Below are 20517 nucleotides of genomic sequence, written 5' to 3' on the forward strand. Positions count from 1 at the left end.
GTTGTGTTAAGGGCCCTTTTACAGCTGGTGGGGGGCTTTCTCTTCCCACTTGCAAGATCTGCCTGTAGCAGCACCCTTCCAGTCACTGCCATGTGTATGGCACAGGAGGAAGAGCCTGTTTTCCTTCATAGATCTGATGGTGACTCGCCCCTGGAGGGTCTGCAGCAGGGAAGAGTGGGAATTCTTCGTGCCTCAGGGATGTGGCTCTCACAGCCCTGATCTGTAGAAGAAAGCCTCTATTCTGGACTGTGTCTCTTGGTTTAGGCTGTGGCAGAGCAGAGCCATCTGCCCCCCCTCTAGACTGTTTCGCTGGATATGTCTCTTCTGAAAGATTTTCGAATTATCCAGACATCTTCAGCTTGGAAGTTCAAACCTGGTGTACGACCTCAGTAACACTTTGCAGCAGAAGCTGTAACCTGCCTTCGGCTGCATTATGGTGAAGACCAGCTCTGTTCGTGGCCGGCTGGAGCGCTTTGCAGGTACCTGCGTGCACCATCCTTGCTGCAGGAAGTGGCCTGTGAAGTTGTGCCTCCAGGTTGAAGCGAATTTTAATCTAAAAGCAAAAAATCGAAATTCTCTTAATCCCTTGAAAACAAATTCTTTGCCTGCAAGGTGAGCCATTTGCTTTTCTGTATCTAACGTGCGTGTGTATGCATATGTGTACGTAGGTACGTAATACCCTCTCTGTATGTACTAAATGTGAGGAACCAATTATCTGTAGTGGGCAGGTGCATGCATAAACAACTGCTAAATTTAGTAAGAATTCCTCAGAGAGCATCTCGCCTGTTGAATTGCTCCGTTGTGATGATTTCAGAAATGCGTGTGGACTGGTGAATCACTTCTTTCATTAAAGTGACCATAATTAAGCTAGCGTAAAGATCCAAGAGAATTCAGACTGAGGAGAGACTGAAATAATTTTGAAACATTTCTTAGGTTAAGGAAACAGAGAAATTAGATTGTCGGATCCCCTGTGCAGTGTAAATTAGTTTGGCTTTGTCTCCAGTGGAGCTACGTTGACTTGAATCAGCCAAGGATTTGGCTTACAGTCTTTTAAAGATGAGCTGGAGAAGTGACACTTAAAAACATGAAGAATTAAAAACTTCAGTGTAAAGGTTCATGCAAAAAAAAGTGTCCGATAGGTTTTAGCCAGCAAATTCATCTGGGAGCAGACAGTAATTAAAGTTGATGTCAATGACTGAAGTTTTGCTGCTGCATGGAAACACTTTCATCTTTCAATAGAATGCGAAAAAAGAAGGAAAAAATAATAAGCAAGCTGTGAGTGATAAACTAATCAGATTTCCCTTCCAGCACCAGCTTTTGGAAGCAGCAAAGGCAGGTATCAATATAACTGGAAGGCTTTGGGAGCAATTTATTGCCCTTAGAGCTCAAGCTGAATTCTGTTGTTAAAAGATCAGTGTAGTCCCACTGAGAGCAAACAAGAAGGTGGCAGGGGGGTTGAGGTCAGAAGTGCTGTGACCTCGTTACGTCGGGAGAGGGATTTACCCTTAAGCTGCAGCCAGTAACTAAGACGGAGGTGAAATCCGAATCGAGATTTTTCATTTTCAGTACTGCAGCCCTGAGTCAGTAACGGTGGCGTTCCTGGGCCGGAGTGACGTAGAGCAGATCTCTGCTGTTCTGTCGTTTCCAACAATCACGAGCTGGTCTTCGTGTCGGCAGGTTCGCTGGGGTTGGTAGGGTCGTGGGAATGGGCCAAGGAGTTTCATTTCTACAATAACCTGTCCTCTTAAAGCAAGTTTTCATTTCGGACAAGGAGGAGAGTATTGCCTCTCCCTCAGAAAACAGCTCTGTAAATCTGTCCCTGGGGTTAAGATGGCCCATGAGCCCCACTGTGGGTCTTGAAAACGCGCTGATGGTGGGAAGGGCTTTGAAGCCGCTCCGCTGATGGGAGAAGTGCATCATCCGATGACAAGATACAGGCCTGACTGGTCAAAGTAATTGGTTGTCAAGTGTTTGCCCAGGGAGGTTGCGGAGTCTCCTTCTCTGGAGATATTCAAGACCCGCCTGGACAAGGTCCTCTGCAGGCTGCTGTAGGTGACCCTGCTTCGGCAGGGGGTTGGACTGGGTGACCCACAGAGGTCCCTTCCAACCCCTGCCATTCTGTGATTCTGTGTTTCCGAACTGCTTTTTGACAGGGTGCTGCGCAGTCAGGACTCCCCAGGGACTCGCGCGTCAGCAGCCTGACACTGGCAAAGGAGCGGGGTGCTGTGGGAAGCTGAGCTCTCCCTGCATTTGCTGAGCATCTTCTAGGCTTCTGTAACTGCGCTGCTGAAACAGAGTTAAGATGCAGGTGTGTTCATTCTGTCCCTACAGCATTTAGCGAGGAACAATAACTTGATCTAATTATTCATTTTCCTTGTAAAAATCCGTTGTGATGGGATGTCTCTTGCGACCGAAAAATGAGGTCTAGAGGTGCTTAAGTATACTTTGTTTAAGAGAGTAGACATGCTGAAAGAAGATGTTCAGAATTAATGGTACAGCTCTCATGGTAATTTGGGTAGAGGTTTGGATGAAAAGTTAAAAATACAGGTGGAGTGAATAATAATACACAGAGATATGAAGAGCTTTTGCATTATGTCCCCTAGTAGTGCTGGAAGGAAGATTAATCTCTGAGTAGTCAGAATGCTTCGGTGTGATGAAGGCTGTGAGGAAATGGAAGTCTCTGTCAAGGCTGCTGGGGTAGAGCTGGGGGTGCCGGGGCTTGGGCTGGTGACAGTTCTGTACCCCAAACCATTTTGGTTAAACTGAGCCTCTACAGCCCCAGGTTTAAGCGGTTTGTGTAGGTGTTCCTCTTGTTCTGCGAAGGCTTCAGGACTGCACGCTCTTCTTTTTCAATCTCCTGTTGACTACGACTGTCAGGTAGTGTTCAGCTTTCTGTGAGTGCTTTGTCCTGGCATGGAAGTGCTGCTGAAACCTCACCTCCTCCCTGCAGCCAGCTGTGTTGACTAAAGCGGGTCTCATTTTGGGTTAGTCTTAAAATACAGCCACAGCAGCAGAAGGTGACGCTGTGCCCTGGGAGGGTGCGGGATCAGGTAGGTTCACCCTGAGGGTTGGTGCTGGAGACGTGAGGAGGACCCAGTGTCTGTCACGGACTGGCTGATGGTACTGATTACTGGCAGATCTGTAGCTAGACAGGTATGTGCCAAGGAGATGTAAAAAGAGAGATTAAATGCACAAGAAGGACATGGACCTGTTGGAGCGGGTCCAAAGGAGGGCTACAAAAATGATCCGAGGGCTGGAGCACCTCTCCTGTGAGGACAGGCTGAGAGAGTTGGGCTTGTTCAGCCTGGAGAAGAGAAGGCTGTGGGGAGACCTGATTGCAGCCTTTCAGTACTTAAAGGGAGCCTATAGGAAAGATGGGGACAATCTTTTTAGTAGAGACAACAGTGACAGGACGAGGGGTAATGGTTTTAAACTAAAACAGGGTAGGTTTAGGCTAGATATAAGGAAGAAATTCTTTACAATGAAGGTGGTGAAACACTGGAACGGGTTGCTCAGAGAGGTCTTTTGTCTCTTTGGGCTCGCTGAAGCTGGCGTTTCCCTGCATCCCGATTCTGGGCAGCACCAGGGCACGCACCTGCCTGCGAGCTCGTGCTGAACTCCCTTATCTCAAAGGCACGCACTTAATGTGATTTTGGGAGGAGTTCTTACCTTTGGTTGTGACCTTTGACTCCACGCTCTCCTGCAGTTGGTTTGTGTAGCATCCACACCATGAATTGCTCATTGTATTTGGGTTCTTTAAGAAGTACTGCAGTGAAATTCATGCTAATCAAAAAATTATGGTTAAAATTGGATCTTCTGTCTGCAAGTATCTCCTTCCACTGTTCTAGTGCTTCTAGCTCACTTTCTGACATTTTATTGATTTTTTTTTTTTACCTTTCTCTCCATGTGGAACCAAATTAAAGCAGGAATTGGGATTGTAAATAGATAATGATGCGTGAATGCAAATTAATCAGTGCCATCCATGTACAGTAATACTAATTGTGCCAAGGGAGGAATGGCTGAGTGAATGGTATGAATATTTAATGCCTGAATCCAATGTGAGATACAAGAGCAAGAAAAGAAATAAAGTAAGTAGTTGAGTGGAGAAAAAAACACACTTCAGTGCCTTTGCTCGAAAGAGGAGTTTTGATACCATTAACCTTTCTGTATTATGCAATAAAGGAATTGGAGGAGCTGCATTTAATGTAGAGGTTTCAATTTCACTTAAGAAAAAAATGCCTTAATGCTCTAGTTAAAAACAATATTAGAAAGAATTTGGGCTAAAATCAGTTGCTTAAGAAAAGCATCTTTTACAGGCCATCAAAACTTGCAGACAGCGTTCAGGGTGGGTGGCCTGGGGCCAGGGCGAGGATTCAGAGTGACATTCTGCAATTCTGCAGGGGTTTCTGGTTGAGGAAGAAGAACGGACTCGCAGCTACCTGCTGGGAGGGGAGACAGCTGGTGAAGGAGCACGTTGGGAGCCCCAGCTGATGATCTGTGTGGTTTTGGTTTCTTGGGTGGGTTGGTTGGGTTTTTTTCCTGGAAGTTAAGATGGCCAGAAAGGTAAATAGATCTAGTACCTGCTACAGCAGAAGGAAACCTTCACGTGCTGCACCATGCCTGCTTCCACGGCAGGTCAGTCTGCTTGGAAACCCAGAAAGTGCCTGACATGCTCCTCTTCCTCTCTAGCTCTTGTACCACTTGCGATCGCGGTGTTAGTTCTTGTCGTCTGTGTGTTGGGCATCTCTGAAGGTAGTCCTCTCTGCCATGGGGATACAATAAACAGCTGGGACATGCATCCTGAGCATAAATATATGTAAATAAACTGTTCCACCGACCTCGTTCAACCACAAAGTGACCCAGCTGCCCCTAGAGCCCCAGGCATGGGTGAAATGACATTCAGAGAAAGGCTCCTCTCGCAAATCTCAGTCTCCAGGCCAGGGAGACTGAGGAGCCGAGTCTGTTTCTCACCCAGCCACCCTGGCCTCTGCATCCTCCCTGGTCACCTCCTGACTCGGAAGGGCAAAGCTCTGGAAATGAAATGTTTGGGTGGAAGCTCAGTTCATCTCTTTCTCCAAGTGACCCCAGGATTAAAATGATGCTTAATATAAAATGGGTACCGAATTCCCATCTGTGAGTAATGATTATTGATTTTACTTTAAAAACAGTTCTTACATGGCTACTTAGTCATTCCAAAGCCTTGGATTTCTGTTAACATGCTGCCATATTCAGGAAGCTGAATATTTAATCAAGTGATTCATATCTCCTGGTGACGGCGGCAAGAAGAGGGGAGGAGGGGGAAATGGACATACAGAGCCTTGAAAAGTTTTGCAAATTGCTAATAGACTTATTTAAAAAAAAAGTAAAGAAAAAAGAAAAGTCTGGAATATTAAAAAATATTGTGGCAGAGGTCCAAAATAGAAGGGCTTTTATTTTCATGACTCACTGGGCTGTTAGAAATGCAGTCGTTTGTTGGGCTAATGGTAGGTGTTGAAAATTCAGAGCACATAATGTAGTACAGAAGTGTGCTGGGGAATGGAAAGGAGCTTCAGCTTCGTTTAATTAGCTCTGTGCATTTGTAAGTCTCTGTAATGTAGCTCCTCCTTTTTCTTGAAGACAGCAAGGCAGCATTGGGTTTACAAAGAAAAATAAAGTGACCTTGGGAAGCTGGCGGTACAGACATTGTGTGCGCTGTGTCCTCTCCGACAGCGTGTCGCAGCCGGCGTCGCCTGCCTCTCTGCCTCGGGCTGCTGTCGCTCTGCCCGCAGGCTTGCGGTGCCCATGGGTGCTGCCTGGCGTTAGCCCCGTGCACGGCCGCATCGCTGCGAGCTCCTGCGTGAGACTGGGGCTGTGTCTCTGGTTTTCGTGATTGCTGTTGACTCTTGCCTGCTGAGCATCCTTCCCATTTCAGTCGAGATCCGTCCACAGCAGCCCAGGGCATTTGCATTCAAAGACCATGCAGCTGCTTCAGTTCAACTGTGTTTATCTGTAATTAAATATTCCATTATCAATTAACCATTCATGCTTCCTAATGATTATTTTAAACCTGTGGGGGCCTTATGGTGAAAAGCTAGTCGTTAACTGCAGGTAAGCATGATGTTTTCCATTAAGTGCCATCTTATTTCTCATCCATCAGAACGTTTCTGTCCCTGCCCACCTATCCAGTCTGGTGCTGGGCAAGATGCGTTTCAGTGGGAATGGACACTTCATCCTGCGATTGCCCACCTGCAGACGCGGTGGTGGCCGCTGGGGAAGAGGAGTTGGAAGGCTGGGATGTGTCTCTCTGGTTGTGTGAGGTGGCATGCCTGCTGGCTCAGTCCCGTGGAACGGGAGAAGGCGCAGCTTTGGCATTAAAGCATGCACCTTCTAGCATGTTCCCGCCTTCAGCGCTGCAGAAAGGGTGGTTAGATTTTTTCCTCCATGAAGTGCTCGGTGCCTGTAGGTTTACAACTGCCGTGGGGCTGGGAGGAACAATAGTGTTCACAGATCAAGTGTTCCTTTTGCATCATATAGAGATTTCCCTCCTTGGGGTGCATGAGGGGGACTGGAGCTCAGTGCAGATTCAGAGACTGAAATTATATCTCTGCAAGAAATTATGCTAATCAAAAAATAAGTCCTTTATTTTCCTGAACTAATTCTATTAAGGAGGCACCATTTAAATGGAATCAATTTTTAAAAAAAACCCACCTCAACACCAAAAACCATGCTTCCACATGTTGCATGGTGTGTTTCCATGTGCTTGTCCCAGTGATTTCACTGGGGATCCTGACGCTTGGCAAAGATGCTCTGCCGCTGGGATGTTTTAGCTTAGCCTGGGGTGTGTGAAAAAGGAAGCAGCGTCTTCCTCTTCGCCGTCGTGGTTGGTTTGTCTCAGTTGTTGCTTCAGTGCAAACCCCAAGTTGGATGCCAGTGACCAGCAGGACTGGGGATCTGAAATGTCTGCTCCAAATGCTGCAGCCTGCAGCCTGGCGTTAGCAATGAGCTGCTGAGCTTCAGAAAGAAAAGGGACAGGAAGATAAAAGGGGAAAAAAAGGAGTCTGTTAGACTAGAGCCCTAGAGAATCCACAGTCTCTTTGTGTGCTGAGAGTTTGAGCAGTGGTGTGTATGGAAATGAGGACCTGATAGTGATTTCTTGGCTGATTTAGCCCTTTCAGAAAGCTGTCAATGTCTTAAGCAAACGACATATGGTGCTGATGAAAATTTCCATGCAGGAAATTCAGGGAACTCTTTTTCTTCACCCTAAATCTTCTGTATTTCTTTAAAGCCATGTAAAGTGTGTGCAAAGCACTGTGGTTATGATTAATTATTTTTCTGTACTCCTGCTTTTACCTTCAGCAATTATTTATGCTATTGCAAAGGTAGCAAGAAGTGCAATCCATTAATTTTTCTAATTGATTTTCAAACTGTTAATTCACTCAGCTGGTAGAATTCTAGGACTTCATGTGTGCGAAATCCTTGGAAGTTACTAGCGGAGTATTCACGTCCCTAAACCGAAGTGTGTATGTGAGTAGATTATTCGTCTGCAGCCTACTGAATCCGCTTGTCAAAAGGATATGCATATTAAAAAAAATGGGACTGGGGCACAGGAGAGTGACATTCTGCCTCATTCCGGCAGGTTAATTTTATTGTTCTCTAGTTCTTGTATCAGGCAATTGAATTACTCGGCTCTCCACAGTTATGAAAGTAAAATTTGGCTATGCGTACCTGAAGATTATTTATGAGAAGTTTGACTGTTGATTCAGAATGAATAATAAAATAGCCTTTGGGGGTAAGAGTATTAAGTTTAAACATGTTGTCATAACAACCAGCCATAGTAACTTTCCCAGAACGGGTTTTAGGCATTCCGTGTTTGATCTCAGCCCAAAATATGTTTGTTTGAACTTAGTTATTTGAGAAAGTTTTAGGTTTAATTGGTTCAGCTGTCTTTCAGTTATCCAAGCAAGGCAGAATGCCATATAGAAGCCATTTTTATAACACCTTGTATTTCAAAAGAGTCTGCAAAATTGAGATGAAAATAATCAATAGCGAAATGAGCAGGAACAATCTTACACAATTTTACAGTGTAAAGAATGTTTTCAGTCATGCTTCATAATTACGCAGAATTCAGCCACAAGATAATATAAGGCTTGAAGTCTGTGCTGTAGGTGGCGGAGATGCATTAGTTATGCAGCATAATCATCCCGGCGGTTTCATTAACAAGTAGAGCAGGATTGCGTTGCAGTTCATCTACCATTAATAAATACGCTGCCAAGTATCATCCTGGCTCCCTGCTGTTCGCCTTAGAAAAAGGTAAGTTCACCTTCGGAGGTGTTAGCTGAGCGAAGGACCTAAAATATTTTCTAGGTTATCATTTCTGCTGTTGAAAATGTATAGTAATAAAATCCAAAGTATCCTTTTGAGTGGAATGGATTTCCAGGATCCCTTTACCTTCATCTAAAAAAGCATAGGTATTGGAATGCCAATAATGTTTAAACAAGTGACAGTCTATGATTAAAAGATGAAATGGGCTTTCATTAACAATAATAGGATTCCATAATAGCTTTTGTCATGGTAGTGTTGTTCTCCTTACCGTGGTTAATGTGACTGTTATATACCTCAATTCAAGGGTGCTGTGACTTAGGTAAACATTGTTCCGGACGAAGACTTGGCATGTGACAACTCAGCCAAGAATTATGATCTGGAGTTTAATAAAGCAAACAGCATAATACTTAAAGAAAAAAAAAATATATATATATATAAAGAGGTATGAAGAGAACAGTTGCTGAAGGACTGCTAATGGGCTGTGGAGCTTTCCACTCGTTTTTGATGGCTGTAATCTTCTCCAGGTTGCGATAAATCATTGCTTCTTGCTGGCGATTTCCAGTAAAAGAAAATTCTTGCAATCCTTTCTCTTTCCTAGTTAAAATAAACATACTTTCTTTTAGTAGGGTTAACAAAATATGAAGACACGACCTGAATAAGCTTGAGAGCCAAGCTCATCTTGCATACCTTAGGTCTGCTGAGATGGTTTTATGTCGTACTTCCGATCGCTCCTTGCGGTGCAGGAGAAGACTGGAGCCTCTAGGCTGTCCAGTTGGACCCGTGTCATTTGCCTGGACATTGGAGTACCCAGCTCAGCCCCCTGCACCCTTTGCCGTGGAAGGAAGGGACAGAAACCCCTGTAATCACACATGGGTAGCTGTTGGGTGGGAAGACGAGCGAAGGAATGTAAGCGCAGAAACAGCCGTGGGGTGCATGGGGTGCTTTCTTTGAGCATATGGTACTCGTTCAGGATTTCCTCCATTCGTGCAGGAGGAGCTTTGCCTGGAAGGACAGGTATTTGTGGTGTCAGTCACAGTCAAAATAACATGTGGCTGTTCTTGGTTGGTTTCTTGCAGGTTTACTGGAATGAATTTGCCTGCCCCGGTTATCAGCAGTAAAAATTGGCTGCGGCTTCACTTCACATCAGATGGCAACCACAGGCAGAAGGGGTTCAGTGCCCAGTATCAAGGTAAATCCTCACTGCTCGGTCTCACTATTCACGGTGTGTTTAGCAAAACTACTTTTTTTTACTGGGAATCTGCAGCTGACTTCCTGCGTGGTCCTGCTGCATGCTGTTAACATTCATTTCCAGCTGGGTATCCAGGCGTTGTCGTGTGGAGAGCGACTGTTGGCAGTTGTTGGGAGCATAAAAGCTTGTGAGCTGTGGGAAAAGGAATTTGCAGTGTGTGGTTCGTTAGCAGATGCTCCTTTACCTGCAGTTTTGGGGTATGGCGATACAGACAGGGTGCCAGCAGGCGAAGGGCAGTCCCGCGGTGACTGTGCCTGTGTCCACACCAAGCCTGTTTGGAAGGAGGTGTGAACTGTCCTGTATTGACTGGTCATCTCTCCAAGGATGATTTCAGGATTGGGATCTTGAGGTGCTGCTGGGGGAGAGGAAGTGCTCTAGCACAGGAGGGAAGCAGAGAAAAGACCTTGCTGTGTTCTGAGGTTCGTAGGCAGCCGTGGCTGACTGCAGTTCAGTGCATCAGGGTTGGGACCAAATGGTCACCCGAAGAGGTGGGCTGGAGTGGATTCCGTAGGAGTGTTTCACACTTGGAGGACTTTGAAGGCCTTGGTGGGTGCAGTGATGTAGTATTGCTTGAGGCAAGATTAGTGAGAGAGACACAATGAAGCAGGGAAGGAGCCGGAATGACATCCAGTTCCTCATCCACTCTCCAGAGGTTTGTCAGGGTAGTTCAGTAGCTTTTCTCAAGAGGAAGAAACAGGACTTTGGGGAGAAAGGACCATAGCCCTACACTAACAGGAGCAAAGAGAAAGGGAGAGGAGTTTCTTTCAGTAAGTCTATGAACTTGCCCTGTTTGTTTAGCCTTACCAGTATTGGCATGGCCTCAGGATGGACTTTGCTTTATGAATCACCACAGTTATTTAACTTCCCTTGCTTTCCTTCAACATGTAGATTGCTTTAAATTATAAGAAAAAAGCCTTTGTTGTTTCTGTATAACAGACAACTGCGTGCAGCTGATGGCTTTTGATACGGCATTTTCCTTTGCTGTCATGATTGCTGCTTTCTATTAAAACACCTGTCTGAATCATCCTTTTTTCTTAAATAGAACAGTAAAGATTAATGTTATAATTTCCTCTGATTAGATAAACGTCAGGGGGTTCTAATCTGGCATACTCCTTGGAAACTGTTTTGTTAGATATAATGAACTGTGCTTTTGTGTATTGAGTGTTTAAAAGATGAACTTTAAAATGTGCTCTTGAAATGGCATTGAAGCAGGACCTCTGTGTAGCTGGCAAAGGGAATCTGACACTCATTCTTCACAAGCTTGCTTTTTTTTGTGGAGTGTGTTGGGTTCTTTCCATCTGTTAGGGAAGATTTCAATACTCGAACAAAATAAGAAACAAAAAAAACCCCCAAACCCCTGGTATAAAGGCAGGGTATTTGCAGTCAATGGAACCTGTGTCCATAGAGCATTAAAGATACCAATACAACTTCAAAAAAACTCAGCGTAACCCTTTTCGTAGGAACAACCTTGTTTGAACATAAATATTTTAATGGAGATAAATACATACAAGATAGGATATGTAAAGCCCTATACAGTAGAGCAGCTGGGTTTTTCAGGAGTAGAGATGAAGCAGACCCCAGGATTGTCCAAGAGAAGAGAGGATTAGGATGACTCTAATTTGTCTGTTTTTGAAAGACCTGTATATACGTCATTTATTAATATCCTATGTCCTCTGAGACAGTATCTGTCTTTGCTGATAATCTGTAAGAAAATAATTTCCCTTCCAGCTTGTTTAACATTGATACTCAGTTTTAGCAGAACGCCTCCTTTGTATGTTCTATTTCAGCTCTTTCTAATCCATGCCCTAGTTTGGAAATCTCTTTATGAGAGGAAAAGCAAGGTTAGATACAATCAGCCTGTATACAGGTTTTCTTTGTTGAATACAGTAGATTTGTTCCCTTCCAGGGAGTGTTAAAGTATTTTTCCCTTTCCATTTCCCTCTTATGTCAGGTGAATCTTGTGTTCTTCAAACGCTTTTTTCCCCACACCCCGTAAAAGCAAAGAAAAGGGGCCCTAGAGAAATTGGTGCATCGACCTTTTTTGCTTCCTCCCTCTCCTTCTGCCTTCATTCCCAAAAAGGTGTCACGTAGCTGCCAGCGGTCAGAAAACAAGCGAGAAGGGCCGCACTGGGGAGCGGTGGCCGCGCAGCCAGGCTCCACTGTCACCCCCTCTGTCAGCACAGCGAGGGGCTGCTGGAAGTGAGGTAGTGAAAAAGCTGCTGAATTTAAAATGTTGCTCAACAGGTCTAAATAATGCTCTGGCTGCTGTAGGCCATCTCTCCACATAGTTTATTACATAAACTGGATCCCAAATTGCTTTTTAGCTGATTGTTACCAACACATAATTGCGTGTTTTATTGATCTCCCCGCCCCGTTCCCTTCCCCTGCTGTCCTCCAGCCTCAGGTAGAAAGATAAATGTGGGCGAGTTTCAGCCCGCGGCACAGTGCAGAATACCAGCAGACCCGTCGCCTTGGATGAGCTCTGACGAAGGATCTGTTGCTCTGCTGCACCACAGAAATGGCTTTTAAGGATATGTAGATAGCTATAAATACATATGCTTAATTTTGGCAGATCTGCCTATCTTCATCTTGCATCACACCTCTGGGCTGCAGAGGGGTCGTAGCTTACGTTGTGCGAGCTGTGGAGTCTCCTGGGCAATCCTGAGAGTGAAGCAGAGACAGGAACATTCTGGAGCTTGTCGCAGGCTCCGACCCCTAAAGCACCCTTGCTCGGGCTGGCTGGAGGGTGTGAGGGAGGGAGGAGTTGCAAAATGGTTGCGTTTCAGCGTGTTTCGCTTCACCTCCAGCTTGAGTAAGAGTCCCTGTGAGCAGCCTGCTGCGATATCCCGCTGACGCTGGAACACCCCGGCAGGAGGAAGAGATTCGGGCAAGTCTGTGTTTAATAGCAATCCCCCAGCAAGGGGAACAGAGGTTCGTGGAATAGATTTTTACTGAAATGCTGTTTTCCAAATTAAAAATAAATAAATGTCTCCTTAAATTCTCGTTTAGAGCAACATGAAACAGTTTAAAAGAAGCACCCCAGACTGCCTGCTTGCTGGAAAAGCTTTGTAATGTCATCTTTCAGATTTGACAGGACACTGAGTATTCCATTAGATCCATCAGATACGTGCGAGCAGCAAAACCCTGCAGAAAACAGGAATTTCTGTTCAATTATCCTGACACAGTCCTTTGTAGTGCTGCTCCATGTTCAAATTTATAGGTTTTTATAGACCAAATTTTTGAGGGCATAAAGTAGGAGAAATGTTTTTTTATTTATTTTTTAAAAAAAACAAGTGCTATTGTATTCTGACTTGTTCTAACCTAAATTGAGTAATTTGTAAAGCTTGACTTTCATCATTTTGTCTCCATGTCGCAAACAAAATGGAGGATGAAGAGGAGGGTGTATAGTGGTCTCTCTTCATCAGTTGTTGTTGAGAGAGCCACGATGCGATCAGGGGCGTGTGTGCGCCGTGGGTAATGCCGTTCAGCCTCTATATTTTAGGACTGGCCCTTCGTAACGAGCGTCTGGTTTCTGCTGCTGGTTTCCATTCCTGCCGGGTGTTTTGAAGCTCGGCGTTCCGTTAGGCAGAGATTTGGAGCAGGGCTCTGTTAGCTGGGTTCAGGAGGGCAGGAGAGAATCCGGGGGAGCCTTTGCTGTGCAGGGGGTCCTTCCAAAGCTTTGCGCTTGTGTGCGAGGCCCAGGCGCGTCGCAGCCGTGAGCTCTCCGTACCGATCGCGTTCTGCTGGCCCATGGTGCTGTGGTTCGGCGGCCAGCGTGCCCTGATGGGAGGTGCTGACCCTCGCAGGGGTGCGTTGCCCCGTCTGCGCGGTCAGCACCCACGCGGCGTCTGTGGGGCCTACACTGGGGGTGGAAAGCTCTGCTCATCCCTCATGGCTGCAGGCTTGCTTTGGGAAGCAGAGATACCAGACCTGGGCTTGCTGTGTGCGGCCAGGAGAAACATTCGCTGGTGATGGTGTAAAGTAACTTGCAGGGGAAGTTGTGGAGAATATAAAAATGGAAATAATTTTTATAAAGCCGCTCTTACTGATGGTGCCCCAGAGCACTTCAGAGAGCTGAATTAGATACTGCCAAGTCAGGAGCCATTGTACATCCTGCAATAGCTCAAATTTAGCCTTAGATGCTTGGGCTTGACTGTATTTTATTGACTGGGAGGGAATATTGGCTGTGCCTATGAGGTTATCCCCGTACTGGCTTGGAAAGCACCAGAGAACCGTTAGCTGCGGTGTTGTGGAGGATGCTTTGTCCCGGGGACGGTTTGGGCGCTGCGGCAGCAGCACGAGGCCAGCGAGCCCCAGGCGGAGCCGCGCGGTCCCGCGTGCGGGTGGGCACCCCTCTGGGCACCCCTCTGGGCAGCCCCGGGGCCGGCCGAGCGCCGGGCGGCTCCGCGGGCAGAGGGAACGCGGCTTCTCCCGCTGGAGGAGCCCTTAGGTGGGTGCAGCCAGGCTGGTGGCTGCTCCCGCTGACCGGGGGCTTCGCCCAGAGCATCGTGGTAGCTGTGACCCCTCTGCTGTGCTGGAAGCGCCTGCGAGGGGGACCCTGTAGACTCTTCCCACATCCCACCTGGTATTTCGCTGCAGGGTGTTTATCCGTGGCTGCCCCGAGCCGGAGCCCGGCTCAGATGAGGGCTGGCATCGTTACACGCGAGCAAGAGAGCACGCGAGGCAGCCCCTAAGGCCGTGGCCTTCAGTCCAGCCTCTCATTTCTCCTCTGTGTTTTAAAGCTGTCGCTGTTCCAGGTGAGGCAGAAATAGGTTCCAGCCTTGCCGCAGAGGTGTTAGCTTTTGTCACCCTGTGTCCTTGCTTTGGTCCCTTGGTGCAGCGCCTTGGTCAGAGGCCACGAGGTCAGGCTGCAGGTCCCGCAGCGTTCCCGCGCCGTGGCCTGGAGCAGCGCGTGGCTGTCCGGGCGGTCGCAGACCTGCTGCTGCTTTTCTCCTCGGGCGTTTGCAGGTGGATAGCGATAGAGAAGGAACAAGGGTGTGTTGGATTTGCTTTGAAAGTGGTGTACTGTTAATTATTTTTCTCCTCTTAAAAAAACAAGGCAAGCCCCCCTCAACAGAGTAAAGGTACTAATACTAGTAAGAAAGACATGAACAACATCACCTTTTCTTCATGAATATTTTTAAGCTAATGTGGAACTCAGTTTGAAGTTATAACGGCTTGATTTAAAGAGAAAGCAAAAGCTGTGACCAAATGATGAACAAAAAGCTGCAAGCTAGCATCTAGCTCGGAAGAGCACGGCGTTAGGTGAGCTTCAAGGAATAACGCTTGACATCTCCCTGTCTGAAGCTCCTGCAAACAGATGTTACAAACAGTTTCAGGTTTTTTTAAGCCAGCAAAACATGATTAAAAAAAACTTGCTAGTTACATCGGTAATTTTTCTTGACAACTTTGTGTTAGAAATGTGCTAATTTGGGGATGAAAGTATGACAAGATAAAGAACAAGAAAAGAGCAGTCTGAAGTGCAGGGTGGACTGGTTTTCTCCGTAGACGAGGACTGGCTCATCAGAAAAGGGTTCTGTAGAGTGATGCGGACATCATGGTTTCTGCTGTGAAGTTGCTCTTTAACCATGTTAACTTCAAATATGCCAGTAAACATTCTGCTGTGTGTTAGTCGGAAACACCCGTGTGCGTGCTGCTGGAAGCCGTTGTCTCTCTCTGCCAGCATCTGGATGGTTTTGACAGGGTGGGTTTTGTGCCACCCCCTCTTGCGTAGAGCGCAGCTCCGTGACAGCCAAGTCCAGATAATAAAAGCAAATAGCTGGGCAGTTACGTGGCCGTTGTCACACCGCGACGAAGGCCGGACCCTCTTGGTGGTGGGTGAATGGGGGGCAATCTTGTTGCTGCCCTCGTGTGTTCCCTCATCTTCTGGGTGAGGTTGAGAGCGGGGAGGTGGGTGGTCACAGCAGGACCTCTGCTAGAGTCGCCACGCGGATTTTAGAATTGGTGTGCCTGTGGCTGGGAGAGTGGGTCTGTGAGTGTATACTTCTCTTAGCCGACAGTGTGCTTTTCCCATGGCCCTTTTTTCTGCTATTTTACTGCCTTTTTAAGTCTAGTATTTATGCAGATCAGGTGTACAGTTTTAGGTAATGGGGTGTTCATTTGAGTGCTGTATTCCCACAGAAGCAGGGAATGGCTTTACTGTGTAATGTGTTGATGGGGTAACTGCAGCAGTAACACTGGGTGACGCCAGCTCAGCGTTTCACTCTCGGGATCCCTGAAATTTTGTAGAGCTTCCCTGTGGTCTGTTTCCCGTTTTTAGGATGTGAATCAAACCCGGATGGTTACAGAGGGGTGGGGGTTGTGTGCCCCGTTCTTACGTTCCAGCTGGGTCAGCTGGGCTCAGATCCCCAGGCCGCGAGTCCAGACCTAGCACGGGAAAGGAGCCCGGGGCCCTCCTGGTGCTGAGGGGTCGGGATGGGCTGGCTGGGCTGTGGGGGTAAGATGCAGGATATCCTGCATGGGGGGCTGCACAACTGTGGCTGCTGCTTTTTTTTCTTTGAAAATAATCTGTAATGCTTAGCTAAATCTTTTCCTCGTCTTTGCTTTGTTTTACATCTGTCTCTGTAGTCAAAAAGCAAATGGAACTGAAGTCCAGAGGGGTGAAGCTAATGCCAAGCAAGGACAATAACCAGAAGACATCAGTGTGTAAGTTTTTTGGCTGCTCCTTATGCTCTCTTTGAACAATGATCTCCTTGAACATTTCATTTGACTTCCCAGTAATCGCTAAAACTTCGTCACTCTTGAAAGTGTTAATGCTTTTCCCTCTCTTCCCTCTGCATTACTGCATCACTTCCCTCCAGTGCTCTATTCACAAGCATTTACTAACTCGGTGAAGGGGGAGTGGAGGGGATCGGGGGGGTGCATTTCATATATACTGTATGCTTCCTGCTCAGCGACAGACCGGGCTTCGTTACTTCGGTCGTCTTTTAGCGTGGAAAGTGTCAAGCTGTAAACAGTTTTGAAAATTGAATTAATGTTACTGTTGTAAAATTAGGAATAGGGATAATGAATGACACAAAAAAAGACCATTAGAAAAATCTACGGAAGCAATAGCAGTCTCTCTCTTTTTCTGTTTTATTTAATTGTCCCTGCAGAAAAGTTGTGCCACTGCTGTGCAAGAGCTTGTAATACTGATTTTTACGATCTCCCAATTAGTTACTCGCTTTCGGTGTACCCAGCAGTTGATATGTTAGAGGTGTGCTCAGAATGTCACTTTGTCACTGGCGTGTTTTCCTCTTGCAGGAGGTGAATCCGTTAGGTCCATTCATCTTTACATTAGGGTCTTTTCAAATCAGAAGCAAGGCTCATAGTTTCTTTGTGCATATGACTCTGGACAGATGACTGGGCTCTTCAGGGGACTCTAAACAGGAGGGATCCGAATGAACTTGATTTTGTATTTTATATAAATTCAAATAAGAGCAGAATGTAGCATTTCTTTAAAATAGATTTTGGAGGAGAGGATATAATTGCTCGTTTTGTTGCATAGCCCATTACACCCATCAAAGAGGCAGCGTTTGGATGTTTCACTCGCCTGACTTACTAATGCAAAATTCGGTTAAGAAAAATGGATGAACAGAATTTAAAACATCACTCACTGTCTGTCTGGAATGAAAATGGCTCACTTCTAGGCTCACAGGAGAGTGCTTATAGTCTCCAGTTTTTCAGGAGCGAGGCCCAACAAGGTAACCAAGTAGCAGGATGGAAATTGCCCAAAATATCCAGAGCAGAAAGTGGTGGGGCATATTTAGCGAAAGTGAACTTAATTTTAAGAAAAACCCTGTATGCAAGATGTTCATGGTCCTATGATATATTCTGGCCAAGAAGAGTTTAATTGTAATAAACATTTCAGTTCACTTAACAGAGAATGAAAGTCTGTTGGGAAATAGCACTAGCTTTGACGATGTGGGCGCTGGAGACCACGGGGTGTGTTTGGCGTGGGATTTCTGCTGTCTTGGGTGTTGGGGAATGTGGGGAAGGGAGTCTTCACCGAGTGAAAAATGCTAGCCTGGTTTGGAGTTATTAGCTTACTGTATATAAGTGTTATGGTATTCAGAATGTATAGGATTCCCATTGCTCCTTCCTGGGAATGCTGGCCTGCTTCCCTGTAGCAAGCTTTGCCCATTGCTAACGAGTGTTGCTAATGACTGCTGTCAGCACTATCCCTGCCGGGGCTCGGGCGCTGGAGGCTGAGCAGGGGACAGCAGCTGAGCTTCCCTGTCTGGCGCATCCTGCTCTGTCCCGGTCCTGCTCCACTTTTGAGGATAAAAGTGTCGAAGTTCTTGTTGCCTCTGCCCGGTTTGTCCTCACCCAGCAGCAGAGAGCAGGTTCCAGTCTTCAAAGCTGTCAACTCAGCATCTCGTGTAGTGCTAATCTTGTCATATTTGATAAGGCAAAACAGAGCGTAGGAAGGCAGCTTAGCCTGAAAGCTATTAAGCTTTAATAATGTAGGTGGTGACAGTAGTGTGGCCCAAATTCCTACCCGTTACCAGCACGGTGCTTGCCACAACCCTTGTGCCTTCAGCTCCTTCCATGGGCACTGCTCTCAGCAAGGGCTGGATTGTAAACCTGGATTAACAGCTATCTTGCACAGCCTTCTGCTGTCACACTTCTGTCACAGTAAATTTTCAACTTCAGAAATGCTGATTCTGGAGAAGATGTCTCCAGAAAATGGTTCATTTTCAGAAAATGGAGCCCAAAATGTTATCTTCTTTTTTTTTTTTTTTTTCCCCTTGCTTTTTTGATTTGCGTGGCTAGCCATGCACCTTCTGCTCTCAAACTTTCACGAGCTTGTGAGTCTGCATATGCGTCAGAGCTAATTACACAGGTGGGGCAGGCTGATTAGAGATGTGTGAAGTTTGCTAGTGTTGCTCCTATTTCATCTGGCTCGAATATCAGAAATGTAGAAATTTCCATGTCTCTTGGTAATAGCTGGAGCTATGCCATGCTTGATTTTCAGAGACTTTCTTACCAGCAGTGTCTTCGTACCCGGCAGGTCTTGCAGAGGGTTGCTGCTTTGCTGGGTGGTCGCTGTGGTCAGCAGCCAGGTCCTGCCTGGCCGGATGAAAGCCAGTGTGTTTCCCGTGTCGGGGTGGAGGCAGCGAAATGCAGTTACAGAATTTGTTGGTACCATTTCAGAAAAAGAATATAGAAGTATGCGGAATCTTGGGGGGAGGTGCAAATTGTGTTTGGTTGCAGTCAAATGTGTTTATTTGAAATTGAAACCAAGTGCCTGGTGCTGTTCACCATCCTTAAAATTAGTCGGACATCTTGCTTTAATAATTTTTAGAGGAAAAACAATACAGCTCTGGAGAATAAGATGTAAGAAATAGTTTTAAATTTTAGATTGCATTGAGGAGATTATTTCTCTTACTGCATGCAGTATGCAAATGTGTATATTCCATATTCATACAGTGGGAAAAACATGGTATTTTGCTTTTACAAAACGTCGTCAAAGTTGCTATTCTCACCTTTGAATGAGGCACACCTGAAAACGCACTGCTGGGTGTTATTGGAAGGGGCTGTATGAACTAGTGCCAGTTCCGTGTGTACTCAGACTTGTCAAAATCTATCTTAAACATACTAACACGAAGTGATTTTGGAGGTGTTGACCAGTTTTAGGCCTCAACCAAGGGTAGAGAAGCTTCTAGATATGCAGCATTGCAGCAAGCCTGCGTTCTGCACCCGCTGTTGAGGTACGGCTGGGGTGGGGGGGGGTCCCTGCCGTACTGCGGCAGCACCGTGGGTACTGAGCCGCAGAGGAGCCAGCCCGGGGTCTCTAGCACGAGGCGAGAGAGCTGCAAGAGAAGCTGCGTTTGGTTTAAGTAGGGCGTGCTGCAAACACAGTCTTCGCAAATGGTCTTTAAAATCTGAAAGTCTGTAAATGTTTTTGAGCTGGCGTACTTCTGCGCTATTCGGAGATAGCAACAAGGTGTGAAATACAGGTTCAGAATTCCCCAAGTAAAAAATTTCCAGCTGAAAGTAGTCTTCTGCAGTGTTAGCCCAAGTCTGTACCCTTTTCACGCTTGCGTATTGCGAGACATGGGAGTATTGAACATCCGGATCGGTGCTGCGGAGGGTCTGGCAGTGCTTGCCGTTTGCCTGGGTGCCGAAGGACCTGCCTGGCCCAGAGAGGCAGCGGACGCTTCCTTGGGCTGAGCACCTTATCCCTAGGTCAGCTCTCCTGCTTGTAGGACTGAATTTTGTAACCCGTTCACGTGACCAGATGGTTGCATGGAATAACTGCAAGCCTTGGCGTGATCATAAGGATTAATGTTTTTAAAACGACCAATAACTGCTACAACCCTTCCCTCCCCCCCCCCCACGGCAGTAGAAAAGCTCAGTGGCTTTCGCTGTATTTCTCATGCTGAGAAACGTTGAGTCTTTGTAAAACCTTTTAGATGCTGCTTTATTTTGTAGTTCATATTTTACATTCCTAAATTCAATAAAAAAATCGTCCCTTGGGAGTCTGTCAGTGAGCTTTATTAACGTGGGGAGATACAAAGCACTAAAGCAGGTCTCAGTTCTTTCGGCAGATGGAGTAAACGGCGGTGGCAAACAAAGCGACCGTAACCGGCGGTTACTGAAGACGCGAGGAGGGGGAAGTTGCTGAAAAAAATCAGGAGGAGAATAAAAGGGTGGGAAGCTAGTTCCATGGTTTGGGGGAGAGAATCCTTGAGCCTATAATGTAGAAATGGAACAGTTCATTACAGTTTTTAAGATGTATTGTTTTCCTGGTAACCTTGAGGGATTCATTTTGGAGTGTGCAGCCCAGGCATAGATCAGTCAAACCTTCAGGAAGATGAACACAGCGCTGACAGCAAGTTCTCAGCATAACAAATGTGGTTTGTAACCTTTGGTTTAGTTATGGTCGTGTGTGTGTGTTTAAAACAAAAACCAGAAGAACAAAAGTTGCTATAAGGGACCATCTAATGCATCGTCTCCTTTTC

At 46.3% G+C, this 20517-nt stretch overlaps 1 protein-coding gene across 2 annotated transcripts in view; it reads left to right on the top strand.

Annotated features, from left to right (window-relative positions):
• The window catches only part of CSMD2 (CUB and Sushi multiple domains 2), a 306819-nt gene that overhangs the window by 125702 nt on the left and 160600 nt on the right, over window positions 1-20517 (top strand). For both annotated transcript variants that reach the window (XM_075437890.1, XM_075437891.1), the window contains exons 6-7: window positions 9378-9490; window positions 16139-16216. In XM_075437890.1, the coding sequence (XP_075294005.1) occupies window positions 9378-9490; window positions 16139-16216 (191 nt within the window). The remainder of the gene's footprint in view (window positions 1-9377; window positions 9491-16138; window positions 16217-20517) is intronic.

The sequence above is a fragment of the Opisthocomus hoazin genome, chromosome 17 (genome assembly GCF_030867145.1).
Source record: "Opisthocomus hoazin isolate bOpiHoa1 chromosome 17, bOpiHoa1.hap1, whole genome shotgun sequence".
Classification (NCBI taxonomy): Eukaryota; Metazoa; Chordata; class Aves; order Opisthocomiformes; family Opisthocomidae; genus Opisthocomus; species Opisthocomus hoazin.